The sequence below is a fragment of the Geospiza fortis genome, unplaced genomic scaffold (assembly GCF_000277835.1).
Source record: "Geospiza fortis unplaced genomic scaffold, GeoFor_1.0 scaffold112, whole genome shotgun sequence".
NCBI lineage: Eukaryota > Metazoa > Chordata > Aves > Passeriformes > Thraupidae > Geospiza > Geospiza fortis.
Genome location: NW_005054298.1, coordinates 7,385,387 through 7,402,468, shown reverse-complemented (window position 1 = coordinate 7,402,468; position 17,082 = coordinate 7,385,387). Strand labels below are relative to the sequence as shown.

Here is a 17,082-nt window from a genome sequence, read left to right as displayed (position 1 = left end):
AGCGCTGAGATTTCTAAATCTAAAGCAGATTATCTTTCTAGGAGGATGCACTCGTGCCACTTTAAGTCTTTGAAAGGTTTCAGTAATACTATGGCTTGTGGTATGTGATCCTCCTGACTGGCTCCAGACAATGCTTATTTTTAGTCCTTGATTATGAAGGTCCTGTACATGCTCTGCTAACAAGAGCTGTCCCTGATTATAGATGGTATCTGTGTATTCTGTGCTCAGGTTTAAAATGTGTGTGGTTCTCACAAACACAAAAATAACCCCAACTTGTGCAGAAATTCTGCAAAACTGATGCTGCTTATAAAGGCAATAAATAGATCAAAGAAAACTGTCCTGGTGTAACAAATCCCATTCCTCAAACCCAAGGCACAGTCTGCAAATCCTGCTAGCTCAGTGTGGGAAATTCAGAGCTCAAGAGTAACACCAGGTTTTGTTGCTGATTGTAGCTGTGCAGGCCATCTTGGAGAGACTGAAATATAGGAAATATATTGCACAGAGGTGCTGAAGCAGGTGCATCCCCCTGAAGATTCAACCACAGTTTGATATATCACTTTGTGAGTAAATCCCTTACGAGCAAGAAACCAATTGCACTGTTTAAAGCTTTGTATTATAAAACTGAAGGAGTGAGAGAACTATACCTGCAGAGGTTAATCTTCAGCTCAGGAATTTAAATGAACTCATTAAAATCAACTTACAAATTAGCTCATTAAAATGCAACGCTGCAGATCCAGAAGTTGGTTGATCTGGCATGCCACTTGTATGAAAAAGTGACTTAAGAAGCACAGAACAAATTTATAGTACTAAAACTCCATGTTTCTTTGCAGTCCCCCACCTGGAACACCCTCCTTGGACTCTGTATCAACAGCACTTTCTATTTAGAGAATTAAGCTTGTTTGATCCTGTGCTACAAGTGCTATATAGTACCAGTAACCCCTGTAATGAAATATATGTCTGCACACACTTGTGCCCTCTCACACTCATAGGAACTCTGTAATTGAGCCCTGGCACCATGGGTCACAGCAATGATCATTTTACTACCTTGATAATGAGATTCTACAAGCTGCTGGCTGTAGTGGGTTTTATTTCTTAGTGGTTAAATTCTAGATAATCACACTACTCTACTACTGCCATTAAAGTAATGGTTTTGTTTGGGGAGAGGCAGGAAAAAAGACTCACACAAGCTCAGATACAATTATGTAGATCTGTTCAGAATATCTTTATATAACTACAGAGGCCAGAGATTAAAACTGGCCTTACTCTTACAGCTCTTCATTTGGTTCTTACATATCCCAGAGGCACATAGTAGGCAGTACAGAAAATAAAAATACAAAGATTTTTACATTCAAGCTATATATTCTGCAATAAGATACATATATTTAGGGGGGTGTGTGTGTACATATTTACAGAAAGAGAGAAAAACTTCAAGTACAAAACCAGTTAAATGGTAAATTGTAGGCTAACCTCGCTGAATGTTCTATGCACATCAAAAATGCTTAGGGAAAAGATAACTGAAAAATCCCTTACTTTCATTTTCAGCATTCCAGAATCAGAAGAAATGACTCAAACTGTTGTGTGCCATGTTTTAAGGACCAGATGCATACAGAGGGCATCATGTGAAATGCTGTTCTGCATTTATAAGGATTGGTTTTGGTTTTCAAAAGGGATGGTGGCTGGCTGGCCAGTCTGTTGGCACAGGCATTACCTGGAGACACTTGACCAGCTTTTTTCTTTAGATGCTGTAGAGCTGCAGTAGCTGTGGGGATTTTGAGCTGGCTTGTCTGTCCCTTTGGGCTTGTGTCCATCTGAAAAGCACCCTGCTGACTCACTGACTGCCCGTCCGCTCATGGAAACTGTCCCTTTGCCATGGGAAAGGATTTGTAGGCATGGAAGTCTTGTAAACAAAGTGAGGGTGCAAACCTTCTGCTGGGCAGAAAGGTGAGTCTTTAACCTTGCAGTGACTCAAAATAAACCATTCATTTCCCCTTGAAGACAAAGCCTGTGGTAATGCTCCTTCTCTGCCTCCTAATCTTTTTTGGCCACCAGACAGTAGCCTTGCCTGACCTAAAGATGTGAAAAGAAACCTAGATGGGAAAAAAAGGTATTGAAATACACTATAAAGTGTGTAAACTGGTGCTTTTATGTTGTCTTTGCCTGATGATGAAATGGAAAAGATGACTAAAAAACCAGGCTTGCTGAATCCAGTCTTCCCTCAAGGATGAGTTAAACTGGAGTGGGTGGAATTATATTCACGTGAAACTGTCTCAATTCCATGTGGAAACTTAACCTATCACCTAACCAGAAATAAATAGTGTTGGGTCATCAGTCTGCTTGGAGAGTGATTTGGTCAGGTGCCAATCTGGGCTAAGTTCTGGAGGTGGATGGGGAAACCTAACACACTCAGCTTGCTGAGGGGGACAGTGGTAAAGAATGGTACTTTCACCATGTTGTCCAAACCCCATGAAGACAACAACAAAAATGTCACCTTATTATGAAATCTAGTCTTTCCCCTCAGAAGCAGCATTTGGAGATTTTACTGTAAGTGTTAGGCAAGAACTAACAGTCAATATCATCACTGGCCACATGAGCAATACTTGGAGAATATTACTCACTGTAGTTACTCGAGGCTAAACAGGGAATTCTTATGAGTCTCTGTCTGTGTAGAACTCTTCAGGATTATGGGAGCAATGTTGGTTTGTAGCAGGGTTTATGTGCCCCAAAGCTGATAATCCCCCCTGCCCTTTTGGGGGGAACAAGTACTTCCTTGTCCCAAAAGCTGTACCTCATTTTGGTGCTGACAGCTCTTGTTTCTCAACGCAACACTGAACACTGAGTGTCTTTTCCTTAACTGTAGGAAAATGAGGTTATTCCAGGCATGTCCTTGTACCTGACCTTACTGAGGTAGTCTTCTTGTGTCATCCCAATTGCTTGCTTTTAAATGAGCTTTAGTGAATGGCTGTCTATTCACTGTTTGGTGATTTGGACGTCCAAACCTAAAGAATTATTCTGCTAAAGAGTAAGAACTTCATAGAAAGCAACAGGTGAAACTTGAAATTAGGACAGAAATCTTCTTTGCCCTGTGCCCTGTCCACAGTGGATGTGAAGTCAGAAGAGCATTTCATACCTGCTTTGTATGAAAGGGACTTTTTAAGGTGTAAGGCAATGAAGGACTGTGCCCAAAATGTACAACATGTTTTCATGTTGTGGTCAAGGCCTGATGATCCCTTTGCAGGACTGTTCAAAGATCTTATTATTGCTAGTGAAACCAGTGGGTTTAGAGCTGCTGTTTTGTTTGCTTAAATGGGAATGTTCAGGTGACAGCCGTTTCTAAAAGCTTCACCCTATTACTTGATGTAAGGCCAACTGGAAGGCCTTGGTTTTCTCCATGTAATTTTGTGAAGCAGCAGGCCTTTCCAGTAATTATCCTCGCTCTATTTCAATCAAATACTGCTTGAAACTTTGGCTCAGTGTAACAGAGAACATGCAGCAGTAACTGTCATCTCAGAGCCAGCAGTGCAGACCAGATGTCTGGTATTGGGGATGTCTCTCTCTCAAATGCTTTTATACTCCTGGAAAAGGTGCTTTATTTCCTCAGCTTATAAACATGCATCAGGCACTGCTTCCAGGACCAGAAGCGCTGTCTGTATTTGAGAGAACAGGGATACTGGGCTTGCTGTCAGATTTGATAATTTTAGTAAAATCTGCTGTCACAGAAACATGAATATAGCTGTAGTGACTTGTCCACAGAGTTCATTGAGGAGAACAAAACCAGAGGCAATTGATCTTTCTAAACCTCACTGCCTTGACTGATCCATACACTCAAGAGGCAGGATATCTTTGCTGTCATAAACTCCAGAAAACCTGTGCAACCTCGTATTAAAAAATAAAGGCATTGAAACTTATGAGAGCAGCTAGGAAAGCAACTGAGAAATACTGGTTTGGGGAGCTGCCAGGCAGCATCTCCAGTGACTGATCTAAGAGTCCATCAGTCTCCCACGTATATTAGTGCTGCTAGCTTGGCTCTCACAGTCACTTTTAAGGCAATAATTGTCCTAGCAAATCAGCAATATAATTTAACTGCTACTGTCTAACCTAAGTTTGATGGCCATCCATTTTCTAAAGTCAACAAAATTTATTATTTTATCAACAATACCATTATACCAAAACATACATATATTTAAGAAAAAGAAACACCTTTGAACCTAGAAATGTTGATAGTGCTTCAAAATCCTCAAAGCTGGGGCTGTTAGACATTACTGGAGGTCTCCCCACTTGAGAATTCCCCCGTTGCGCTGGGCAGAACAAATTTGACATATCTGCCCTTCTCCCAGCCCCTCCTGATTCTCAGAAGTCTGTGCTGGATGCAGGGCAAACTGAAGATGACTCTGGCTATGATCACAGTGCATGGGACCAGCAGGGTGAGGGTGTAGGTTGGGGGCAGGTAGAATTTGTACTGATTCTCATCGAAGGCCCTCGACCAGCCGTACGTGAGCGTGTGCAGAGTGCTGATCACCAAGGCAATAAATCCAAGGGAGGACTGAAAGGAAAAGAAACACACATCAGTTAGCAGAGTGCCTTGTGCCTGGCTGTCTTCCTGTATTTCTGACATCACTTTCTAAGTGTACATGACACAGAGGAAGCAATGAGTATTCCTGTGTTTCAATAAAACATGGCTGGAACCCTTTCCTGGGGAGTGTGCCAGACTGTGCTTTTCTTTGTCTAATCAGAGGTTAAGTGTGACATTAGAACCTTTGCAGGAATTTCCCAGAAGGCGCTGCCAACTCAGCAGAGTGGAGGGCTCCTGCATCCTGTGAAGCAGCAGCCCCCAGTCCCTGGCTGGCTGAGGCTTCTCACCAGCAGGATGAAGCAGCAGTGATGTGGCTCTGGACCACAGCTGGCACTGCTGGAAGTGGGTGAAGCCACAGCTCCATGCAGAGCAAAGACATCTTCAGGTGACTGGTGTCATCTACAGGAAAATGAGATTGTGCAGGCAGAAGTGCTCTGTTCTGAGATGAGCAACAGCCCTCAAGGGTTTCCTCCTCTGTCTCAGAGATCTGTGTTGGTTCAAAGGCTGTGTGAAGAGCCCTTTATCCACTCAGGGAGGCAGCAAGAATGCAGCCCCTGTTCTACAGGCAAGAACTTCCCCCATTTTCAGCTGAGATCATGCTCCCAAGCACCCACAGGGACAACTCCTCCTCCTGAGTATTTCCAGCTCCCTCTGAGGGTTGCTCTCAAAGACAGGTTTTAACCTCTTCCCCTCACGGAGGGCCTCCTGCCAGCATCAGAGGTGGTGGCTCCTGAGCCTGCCAGCTCCCACTGCCTGCTGGCACTCAGCAGCCCTGGGCACTCACTGTGTTTTCCATTGTGCAGGCCTCTGCTGCTGTATTTTCAGGGAAAAGTGCAGGTGGAGCATCTTGCTCTGCTGCCCTACTTTGAATGCTTGGTCTAAGCCTGAAATAACAACCAAATTTCAAGATGCCTAGACAGGGAAATTTTTGCTAATTTTAGTTAGTCCCTAACTTAGGGAAGAAAGCCTTTCAAAGCCAAAATATCTGTCTTGGTGCAGAGATCAGCAAGAAACACAGTCTTCCTGAAGACATGTCCAGGAAAGAGGACATGGCAGGGAAATAAGGAACCAGGGCAAGATGGAAGGAAGGACTCATTGTCTTTTGAAAAAAACAGTTTCATCCAAATAACTACTCAATTCATAGATTCCCCTTCTATTTTTGAGTGCTGAGAAACAATTAAAAAACCCAGGCAACTTTTAAAAATGTACCATGTTGTTACCAAAAAAACCAGACCAAGCTCCTCTAAACTTCAGAGCTAATCTTTTAAGCAGCTGAGGGGACTGGGCAAGGGAGGGAAGGAGAGCTCTAAAATGTGCTACCAGATCTAGGTACTTCACTTTTACAGTATCTATCTGGCAGTCATGTGGGTGTCACTGAGTCCTGCCAAGACAGGGTAGGACTCCTCCCTGTGTTACAGCTGAGCATTACTCAAGGTCATGCCAGGAAGAGGGAACAGAGCCGGGAACTGAGCCTTAGTCCTGTGTGCAAGCCCACACATCCTTTTTTTCATGTCCTTCTTAAAGAAGCTGTGTCCATGTCCTAAACCAAAGTGGTAACAAGCAGCAAACCCAACAGGGTCAAGACTAGTTGCATTTGGAAAATTAAGGAGGAGTTTGCTGAAATATGCTGAGGTCACAGTTGAACATAACATCAGGACCTGACCCACAGATCATCCATGATTTATAAGATTCTCTCCAACAGGCAAAAAAAAAAAAATCTGAAGTACCAGATTAGGACTCACCTGGCAAAGCAGGGCAGGGAAAAGGGGACAGAGTGAACCCAAGAGCAGAAGCTTTCTGCCCTGGGCAGGGGGTGCCTTCAGTCAGCCCAAGCAGGGCTCTGTGCATGGCAGAGATGGCAGAGCTGGAGATAATTACCTTGTGCCTCTAGCTGCTGGGACTGGGGGAGAGCAGGAGAGAAAATTAATAGGACAAAAGGTGACAAACCACCACAGGCACTCCGTGACTGACCCACCTTTGTGTGTGGATGGTGGGGATGAAACAAAAAGGCTAATTGCCTACAAACACATGGCTAAGCTGCTGTGGCTGGAGCCAGGGCTGGCAGCTCCTCTGGCAGCAGCAATGGGTTAATCCACTTTTGGCACAAACGAGGAGCTGACTGGGGTGAGCAGGGGGGCTCCCACTGCTGATGCTGGCTGAAGGAGCCATGACTGCATCCCCCAGACAGCTGGACACAGCAGGTCTGTAAGTGCACAGAGCCCAGAAGTTTTGCTGATTGGAGCCTGGCTCAGTGTTTACAGCTCAATATACACTCAGTGCAGCACAATGCAGAGCCTGCTGAGCAGCCCAGGGGGCTGATTTGCCAAAGTGCTTAGCCCTGATACCACTCTTAGCCCTGATACCACTCTTGAGCTCTCATTGATCCTCTCTATGCAGTTCCTGGCTATGAAATCTTTCTGGGTTTTGTTTTCAACAGTGGCAGAGGCTTTTTTTGTACTGTCACAACATGGGGAGTGTGGGGCCAGCAGCCCTGTCAGGTGTTAAAGCTCTCTGAAAGGTGCTGTATGAAGACAGTATCTTCCTGATGCAGGTTTTGCATGTATTTTCTATTCTGCATTAACTCTTCCACCTCTGCCACTTCCTTCGTGTCTGCAGGCTCCCTGTAACACCTCAGCAAAGGTGATCCAGTCACCTGTGGCTCATTTAGAAATGCTTGGGCAGCACTGAAAGCAAAGAGCCCCTTCCTGACCCAGATAAGTTTCTGACTTGTGCAGCCATCAGTACTATGGAATTATTAGCTCAATGGAAGCAGCCCTGGCCCCTGGCACTGCCTCGACAGGAGGGTTAGAAAAGGCCTGATTACACATTCTTTACATCTTATGCTACATGAGCTATGAAAGAAACCAGGTCAATTCAACCTTCAAATTCCAGGAGGGCTTCTCAGGATAGGAAGGTAAAGGCAATCATACACATTTTTACTTCTCAGGCAATTAGAGTTGATTTGTAAATCACTGGGGAACGTTAAAAATGTCTCCTATAAGCTGAATTACATACCAATCATTCCTGTTAGCCAGTGTTTCAATCCTGTACATTTTCTGTTAAAAGTGGACACACAGGGGAACTGTGCATCCAATTTAACTATATTTAATTGAAATTTGAGTATGTGAAGGAGCTACTGTGAAAATTAACCTTTCTTCCTATAACTCTGGCAACAATACAAATGGGATTCTCAACCTGTCAGGCAACAGATGTGTATTTTAATACTGTGGCAGTATATGGCACTAATACAGCTGTACACACTGGCTGCTGGAAAATGTCAGACTTGGGAAGTTCTGGGTAAGGAGGGGACTAAAGTGACTCCTGAATTTGCCTCACATGTGGCTTTTGGTACAGCATCTCTCAAACACGTCCAGTTCAACTGAGATGGGAGCAAATTGCTGCATCTTCTGAAAGGCATCTGGCTGGGGTGTCTGCACTCTGCATTTCACCTCTTTTATGCTGCAGAAGTGCTAGAAATCCCAAATATTTGAGAAAGCAGCCTTGTGCTTCACCCCTTGTATTTACACTGTGCCACTGTGCATTAATTCAGGGAGGCTCACTCTGAGCTATGTGAATGCAACCTCAGGAGCCTGGAAGCAGTAGCTGTAGCTGCTCTTTTAATTTCCTCAAGAAAGGCACCACCAACTTATTGAGGACTAAATAATTTAAAAGATCCTAATTAAAAAAAAAAGTAATATGGAAGCTAACATGCCAGGAGATCTGTAACCTGCTCTTTTTACATGGTATTGCCATGAAGAGGCACAATACCAGCCATGCCTCTCCTGCCTGTGATCAGCTGGGAGCTCGTGTCACGCTGTCACGCTTTATTCCATGCAGACAGAAATAGGTGTGAGTATCTTTCCATGAACTAAGCCAGCCAGTTCCCATGTGGGGCAGCCAAGAGCTATTTTGGAACTGACCATCACGAATTTATCTGGTCTCAGTGCTGACATAGCCTTGGAAAGGCTGGGAAGGGGTCCCAAAGGGCAGATGGGACAGTCGTGTTACACGCACGACCTGCCACGACAATGTTTGTGTTACATGACACAAGGCCAGCACCCTCCAGGACAGCTGCCAGGCTGCCTGGGGAGCCAAAGGGAAATGCAGGGGCTTTCAAAGCCTCCTTCCAGGCTGCAAGGAGATACTTCCCTTCATTTGGGACTCCTGGTATAAGATGTGCAAGTCAGGACTGATTTATCCGTGTCCCAGCAGCTGCAGCCCTCCCCTGAGACATGGTGGTGAGAATTAATATGCTCCCATTGTCCAGTCTGAAACAGGGCTTAAAGCCAGTCTCCCTTCTCCTAGAGGGATCATCTCTTGGGGTCAAGCTCTCCTGATGCAGCTCTTCTACTCAGTGTAAATAATTACTGGCTAGCCCACAGCAAGAGGGGAAAGAAGACAAACTGGATTGCTCGTGTGGTGATCGGGGCACTCGCGGGAGAAGCAGGGGAGCAGACTTCAAACTCCTGCTCTAATGAATATTGAATTATTTATATACTCCTGAAGAGCTTCAGCAGAGCTTAACGGAGGCTGGATGATAGATATTCACCTCTGCATCCCTGAGCCCTGCCCTCTCCTTTGGAAGGGTTAGGTGGTGCAAAGGGAAGCTCCACAGGGGAGCTGCAGGGGAATGGGGTCCTGGGGGAGCTCACACACCTTGGGTGCCACAGGGGTTACAAAGCCTGGTGCATGCTAAGCAGCCCTGCTGTAGGAGGCACAAGTGAAAAGGAGTTTTAGGGCTGTGGGGTATGACTGTGACACAGTGAGTGGAATCTGGCCTCAAAATCAACTTTAATGTGCAGGGGATACTTGAAAGGTTCATTCTCTGCTATCTCTGTTAATGAGCCCTAGGCCTGGCTCCAAATGTATCCCTGAAAAAGCTGCAGCCACTGAATACTGGGTCTGTGAAAATCCCAGGGGGTAGACTCAGGTCATCAAGGGAATTTGGCCCTTGAGAGCTTGGCCATCACTGCAAGTGGAAGGAAGGCTCCTAAACCACTGGTGAAAAACTAAAGTTTTTCTGCAGGTTTTAGAATCAGACATGGCCTTTTCATTGAAATCATACCCAGTTCTCTCTGCTGTGTGGGCTCTGGCAGTTTACAGACAACTCTAAGCCTTTTTGAACTTGTCTACTGAACACTTGGGCGCATGCAAGCTCTGCCAAACCTGTCTTTCCCCTGCACTGTCCTCCCAGGCTCTCTCCTTTTCAGCAGCTCACTCTCCCTGAACACAAGGGCAGATCTGTGTGCTGTAGCCAGCTGTGCCCACAGTGAGTTCCCTGCCTGCCCTCCACAGCCTGTATTTTCCCTTGTATTCTCCCTTGTCCTGAGAAAAGCACCTTCCCTAGACAGGACAAGCCCTGTGTGAGAGCAGCACAGCCCCAGGACACACCACAGCCCTCTGCCCCTCTCCTACTCCGGGTCTCACCCCCTGGATGAGGGGTCTGTGGCTCTGGGGTGCAGGGGGAGGTTTTGCTGCTGACACCAATGCACAGCTGCCCTGCTGGGAAAGAGGTCAAGCCCTGCCCTGTCTGTATGAGGGCCTGACTCTGATTCTGCAGAATTCCTCTCTGGCATCAGCAAATATCAACTTTACCTGAATGAAACTGAATTCCCTCCAGTTGAGAGAGTTTGCGATGGATGGAAGTGAAGTGATGGCAAGTAACGACAGCAAGCCCAGGGCAATTATTCCAACAGAGATATAAATCTCCATCCTCCAGACTTCCTCCTCTACCCAGATTGTCTTCTTCTTCTCCATAGCCTGGCATGACAATGAAGGTTTGTTAAAATGGGGTGCTTAGGGACAGAGGAACTGAGTTTTATCTGTTTTGGTTTTGGAAGCAGGTTTCCTGGATGAGCACCGGGTCCTGTTCACACCTCCAGCACTATTTGCCTGTTTGGGAGATGTGGAAATGCTCTCCTATCCCAAAGCCATTTGGCCAAAGCTAGACCTTATTTGAAGCCTGCTGGGAAGAACTGCTGAATGCTCTCAGCTCCCATGCCTGTAACCACAGTAGCAAGCCCCAAAGTCACATTTGGAAAGATAATTACAATGAGAACTCAGTTTCAAGCCATGAAAACAAATACAGATGCTTGAATATGCAGTAGTCTCCTAATAACCTTTGTTTTAAGTGCATTTAGGGGGGAAATTGTTCATGCTAATGGAAGATGGGTTTTATACTGCATGGCAAAGAGGAACATTTAGAACCATCCTCTTTAGCCCACTAAATGGGTTTAATTTACTAAACAAAGATGTTGCTAGAAAACAGGAGGTAGAGGGGAAATGAACACAGGATGCTTGCCTGAGATTAATGTGCAACTGTGGCACTTGAGAAGAACCTGCTCAAGGCTGGAGCTGAGAGGCTGGGAATGGTGTTTGATGGATGCTCTGAACAGCCACTGCTGCCCAAACCAGCCATCCTGCTCCCCTCTGCCTACAGCCCCTTCCCTCCTTTTTGGGACAAATATTTGGAATCACTTAGCCAAATACCCCAGCACAGAAAGCAGAGGTATTGTGGGGTAATTCCTTGATCACATTCTCCCCTAAGTGGCACAAACCCTGTGCTACCCCAGTGTGGAGCAGTGAGGAGCCAGGGGCAGGAAAGACCAAATCCCATCCTCCCATGGTACTACAGAGCCGGCTGAACTGCCTGAAGGCAGCAATCTCACACTGGATAAACACTGCTCAGAGTGTCCATAAAGCAATAAAGTCCCTTTCCATTTCCTTGTTCTTATATAACTGGCTCTTCACCACCATTTTGTTAAACTCCTGCAGCCACAGGGTGATGAGGACACACAACCCTCTCTGGGTTATGACTTGGTTACTCCAGCAGGCACAATTATGAACATCAGTGTGAACAAACAGGGATCTCTCAAGATTTTGGGAGCTGAAGGGAGCACTACTCCTCCTACCATTGGATTTCCCCTTGCCTAGCATTTTTCTTGCCTCTGACCTAGTCTCAGACACATCAGCGCCAGGCAAGGCTGGTTTCAAAGGCTTGTCAGTGTTTCTGGGGAGCAGTGGCACAGGAGGGTTGACCCTAGCCCTGGCTGTCAATGCAGAGGGAGCCGTGTATCCAGGGAGATGGCAGCTCCTCAGCACAGACAGGCGAGTGCTCAGTCTGTGCCGTGCGGCTGACCTGTGGGGGAAGCGCTCCTAGAGAGCTTTTTCCCACTGCCCTACACCTCTGGAAAATGAATGAAAAACCCAAGCTATTAGGCCCACCACCCAAGATATGCATGAATTCAGCAGACTCCTGCAGGTGCTGGCCTGAGGAGCACCCCTGTTACCTGCTTGACGGCCGTCTCGATTAACAGGTAGCGGTGGGAGCGGCGCATGGGCAGGCACAGGCTGTGCACAGCCTGCAGGGCTGCACAGAAGAAGCTGAGGAGACCAATCTGCTTCCTGTGCTGCAGCCACTGGTCCAGCCAATCTGGGAAACGCCTGTACTTCGTGCCGTAGTAGAGCTGGGAGCAGGCTGCCAGCACCCCGGGCAGGTAGACCAGAGACAGCATGACGTAGGAGACGCACGGCAGCGTGGTGTTGACCACCTCGATGGGGATCTTGTACAGCTTGTTCTTCTGCTCCCTGATGTAAGGGTGGATGACCTGCCGGATCAGGTTGTAGGTGAAGAAGCAAAGAAAAAGCCCCAGAGCCAAAAAGGTGGGGATTTTCCAGGCTGGCAGGAGGCGCAGGGGAATGTTCTCGATCTCACAGGCTGATGACATGCAGCCCATGTCCACGGGGGTGAATCCCATGACTTGAGCAATTTCTGCTATGGTGCGCTTGGCTTCTTGGTTATTTGAGCAGATCAGGACCTGCAATGAACAGAAATATACACACATAGGCCAAAGAAATCAGGCTGCTGGGATTGAGTGCATCCAGAGGGATTCTCTATCACAGGGAGCCTATGTTATTCCACTGAGCATCATAATTCCTGGCAGGCTTTTGGACAGGTATTTACCATGGCTGCCAAAGACTTCTCTCCTGGACAGGTTTTCTTTCATGCATGTACCGCCAGTTTGTTTCACTGGCTCTGTTTAGATAAACAGACAAGTGAATAATACTTGTCACTTAGGCAGATGCTCCAAGGACTACACAGCGTGAACTGAGTGAAGGTATTTAATTTCTGAACAAAGAAATGCAGAAGCTAAGGGGTGGTCTCTGGATGCCCAGCCAGCACTCAAGACTCCTTGTCCTGGAGCCTAAGGGCATTTGCTGATGCTGCCAGACCTGAGCTGCTGAAACAGCTGGGATTTAGCCCTTGCTGGAAGAAAACAATACCTGCTTATTTCCATCCCTGGCACCCGACTGCAGCGTCCACGCAGAAACCACATTAAAGGCCTTTACCACGGTGCAGGCTGGGAACAGGGAGGCCAAGTACTCCGCGTTGGATTCCTTGTGATGGTTGATCTCCGTGTTGTTGCTGACATCCACCAGGATCTTGCCCACCAGCACATCAGCCAGGTCACAGAGGGTGGAATAATGCTCCCTGAAAATGGCCACGAAGATGACATCGGCCTTCTTCGCAGCCTCGGCCTGGAAGGTGACCTCTGCTGCAGCAGGGAACAGGCTGGCTTTGCGCTTGGGGTTGCGGCTGCCCACCACCACCCTGAAGCCGGAGCGCACCAGGCGCACGGCCAAGGAGCGCGCGAAGTCCGAGGCATGGCCAGGTCTCCTCTGGACATCCTGGCAGGAAAAACAAGGAGAAACGCAAATTCACTGTGGAGCTCTTGCAGAGACCCAGACCACATTTAGGGTCACAGGGAAAAATGTCACTCAGGCCACTCAAACGTGGTTTTGGTCTCAGGATCTATTTGCCAAACCCACCAGGAAATGTGCAGTAATGTACAGGCACCACTGGAGGGGCACAAAACACCAGGCTGGGTTGGAAGGTGAAGGCTTTTATAGAAGTTTCCCAGGATTGTGTGATCCAACACCAGCTGGATGCACTCATCCATCCTCTGCTGTCCTTCATGCTGGCATCTCACACTGCAAAGCCAGGCCAACACTGACAGCAATCAGGACCAGAAACTCTGAGATTCCCATGAGCTACCAGATATCTCCTAAAGAAGGGATCCATGAAGATCCCTGAGACTACATCTGGAGGAGTGCTTCTGATTTGCCGGAGCAGAATCAAGGCAGAAAGTCAAACTGAAATGAAAGTGTCCTAAAAGTGGTAAATGAAGAGAGTTTCAGCCCTTGCCTGTCCCAATATTTGGGTCTGGCAAGCGCTGTTTGCTTCAGCTATTTAATGAGTAATGAGAACTTACTCGTGACATTTAAAAAATATATTAAAACATGATGGGATTTGCTCATGAAAGATCTTGATGAGCTTTACAAACGCTAATGAATTTTGCCCTGTAACAGATTAGATATTGAGGGCATGGAGAGGTTTTAAGCAGATCAATGAATTCACAGGCAGCACAGCAGCCGAACCTGGAGGTCAGAAGAAACTTGGGCAAGGAACTGCCAGACGGCTCATGGGCTGTGTCAGTGGCTCAAATGTGCCTCCCAACTTCAGGAACAGCAAATTTACCCTAAAGAAATGGCAAATTCCTGAGGGTGAGATTTCAAGAGGGCTCAGAAGGCAGCCCATGGAACTTCCACACGAGGACATCTGGCTTTTGTATTGGCACACTGCTAGAAGTATAATAAAGACTGTAATTTACAGACTTGTGATATACTGGGATGGAGAAAATTGGTTTTGGTGGAGTGCAGTCTTGCCTTGTACCTGGTCAAGTTCTCTCAAAGTGAAGGTGACCATTTGGATGGGGTGACCTAGTCCCTGGCACAGGTGTGTTTTTCATAGGCTTTTGGAAATGTCCTTCACCCAAGGCTCTCCTGGGATTGACACAGCAGTGGTGCAAAGGGGAAGGGCACTTCTGCATGAATAGTTACCAATGGGAAACAAAGGGTGAGAAGAAATAAATTATTTTCATAATGGGAATAGGTTGCCAAGGGATTTTCCTGAGGATTTATGCTGTTCAACACATTCATAAGTGATCTGGGAAAGGGAATGAATATTGACAAGATGGAACTTGTGCGTAGTGATCACAGAATGGTTCAGGTTGGAAGGGACTTAAACATCATCTACTTCCAACCCCTTGCCATGGGCAAGGACACCTTCTACTCGACCAGGCTGCTCAAAGCCCCATCCAACCTGGTCCTGAACACCTCCAGGGATGGGCACAGGATCTCTTTGCAACCTGTTCCCATGCCTCACCACTTGTATACTAAATATTTTCTTCCTAATATCTACTCAAAATCATTTAGGACAGTCAATCTTTCTTGTGAAGAATCTGCAAAAAAATCTCCCCATTAAAAAGTTCCTGAGCACCAAAATTCACTACAGATGCTAGAGAGACATGGCAAGAGCTGCCTGTGGGCATAAACCCCCCTAACCATATATACACTTTAAAGAGGTGTTAATTTGTTAAAACCACTCAGAAAAATGATCAAAGGGTCACATTACTATGAAAACAAAAACCTGGAGATCCCTGGCAGACAAACATCAAGCACAGCCGGGTTACTGGAGGAGATCTCTCACACAGCAGCCAGGATCTCAATCCTGCTCCTCAATGAAAACCTGCAAAACACACCTTCAGCAGATGGACTTTGAAACTAAAATTCACTGTCCTGGGTACAAACCATCATGGTTTCAGTGACAATGCTGTTTCTATGGCAGAGATCTGTCTGCTCTCCTTGCCTCTCAGCAAGCACCACCTTAGCCCAGAGATCCAAAGGTGCTCATGGAAGAAGTGCTAGCAGGGGAAAACAAGTGCCAAAGAAGTGCATGGTGACTTCTTCCCCTTCAAAGCACATGTCCACTGTATAAATACAGAGATCAAACAGCATACTGCAGTTCTGCTTATTCCACTAGGAAAAAAAAAAAGGAGGGGCGCAATAAACATAGAAAGGGGCCACAGGGAAAAAGTGAGAGGGATGACTTTCAGATCTCTGTCTGCAAAGATACTGTTTTTTTTTTTTTCTGGTCCCTTATCAGAAGCTTTATCACACACTCACTGCTTTACTTTTTAGAAACCTTGCTTCACCTAAATGTACTCATGTCCAGAACTATTTGTTCTAGGGCCAATGCTATTGTTCAGAATAATTAGCTTGCTCGCCCATAACGCCCCTCCCCTTTTCCACCACCTGTGCACACAAAATATTACCCCAAAATAAAGAAACATATCTCTGGCTCACAGCCATGGGGGGAGAAATTAGCATTCAGGGTGACAAAGTGATTGTTACCCACAGACTCATTTTATAATCAATTTAAGGCACCTCAAAAGTTCTCTCTGTGGTCCCACTGGGATGTAAATGTTGCTGCAAGCAATTTTTCTTATACTGTGTTTCCTCTGTCCTGCAGCTGCCACTGAACACGTAGAGAGATGTTGGCAATGTTTGGAGATAAACATCTTTGCTGTCTCCAGTTATTTTGATTAAAAGGGATAACAGAATTAAACAGCCTTTGAAGTCAGCAGGAGAGTTACAAAGTAAGAAGACTCAAAATGTTTTCTCTGATTTTTGGTGTGATTATTTCAGTCGTGCTCTGACTGGTGGCGCTTTGGAGCAGGACTTATCCCTGCTGCCAGCCCATGGTGGCAGGATCCCTGGTGCTGGCTGCTGCCTGTGGGTTGGATTGCTGTCATTGCCATGCACTGAAATCCTCCTGAGAAAGGAGGGGAACATCCCTCTTTCACCATGAACACATTTCACTGAGACAAACACTGTGGTCTCTGCCTAACAGATGCCTGGCAATGGACTGTCTGATTAGGCAACAGTTTTTCTTCACTTCTGTATCTCTGGGGAGCACACAGACCCTCCCTCCTACCCCCACCCTGACTCACCGTGTCCACACTGCTTTTTCTGCACCTACGGACAGGTCACCTGCTTGAAACTCTCCCTCCCAAAGCTAATTCACCACAGCAAGGCCAACCCATCCAGAGTGGGTGCACAGCACCATGGCCAGGATGCTGCAGAGGAGGCCACAAGTGAATACCACGGTGCTTAGACATCTTTAGCACCTCCAGACTTAGCTAAACCCCATTTATTGATCTTCCTTGTCAAGCAAACTGCATCCCTGCTGAGTTATAGCACGTGCAATTCAAGGAGATCAGTTTCTTACCAAGGAAGCTACAAGATGATTTAAAGCACAGCCCAGTGGGGATAAACAAGCTCCAATTCTAAGTGGGCAGCAGTTCCCTAACTAAAATACTGAATGCAATGTACAGCTGCCCTTCAGCTCAGCTGCTAATGACAGCCTTACACCACTGCTGCGTCCACTGCAGCACACTTGTTCCCATGTGCAGTTCAATGACTGCACTGCCACTGCTGCTGTTAATTGCAGGGCAATAGCAGTGATGGGCAGTGAGCAAGATGTATTTCTTAATTTTGGGGTAATATTTTGACTCTGCTGGGCACTCTACAAGAACAGTCCAGCAGGCAACTTCTGCCCCAAGGAGTGGGATCAGACAGACAGCAGCTGCATGAAACGAAGCAGTCAAATC

General features: G+C 46.5%; 1 protein-coding gene across 1 annotated transcript in view; it reads right to left on the bottom strand.

The window, feature by feature from the left end:
• Nucleotides 1-1,207: 1,207 nt before the first annotated feature.
• STEAP3 (STEAP3 metalloreductase) overlaps nucleotides 1,208-17,082 on the bottom strand; it is a 52,808-nt gene continuing 36,933 nt past the window's right edge. Inside the window, exons 2-5 of the mRNA XM_014306348.2 lie at nucleotides 12,854-13,258; nucleotides 11,860-12,387; nucleotides 10,166-10,330; nucleotides 1,208-4,540 (exon numbers count right to left, since the gene is read on the bottom strand). Of these exons, the coding sequence (XP_014161823.1) occupies nucleotides 4,250-4,540; nucleotides 10,166-10,330; nucleotides 11,860-12,387; nucleotides 12,854-13,258 (1,389 nt within the window). The 3' untranslated portion in view covers nucleotides 1,208-4,249. The remainder of the gene's footprint in view (nucleotides 4,541-10,165; nucleotides 10,331-11,859; nucleotides 12,388-12,853; nucleotides 13,259-17,082) is intronic.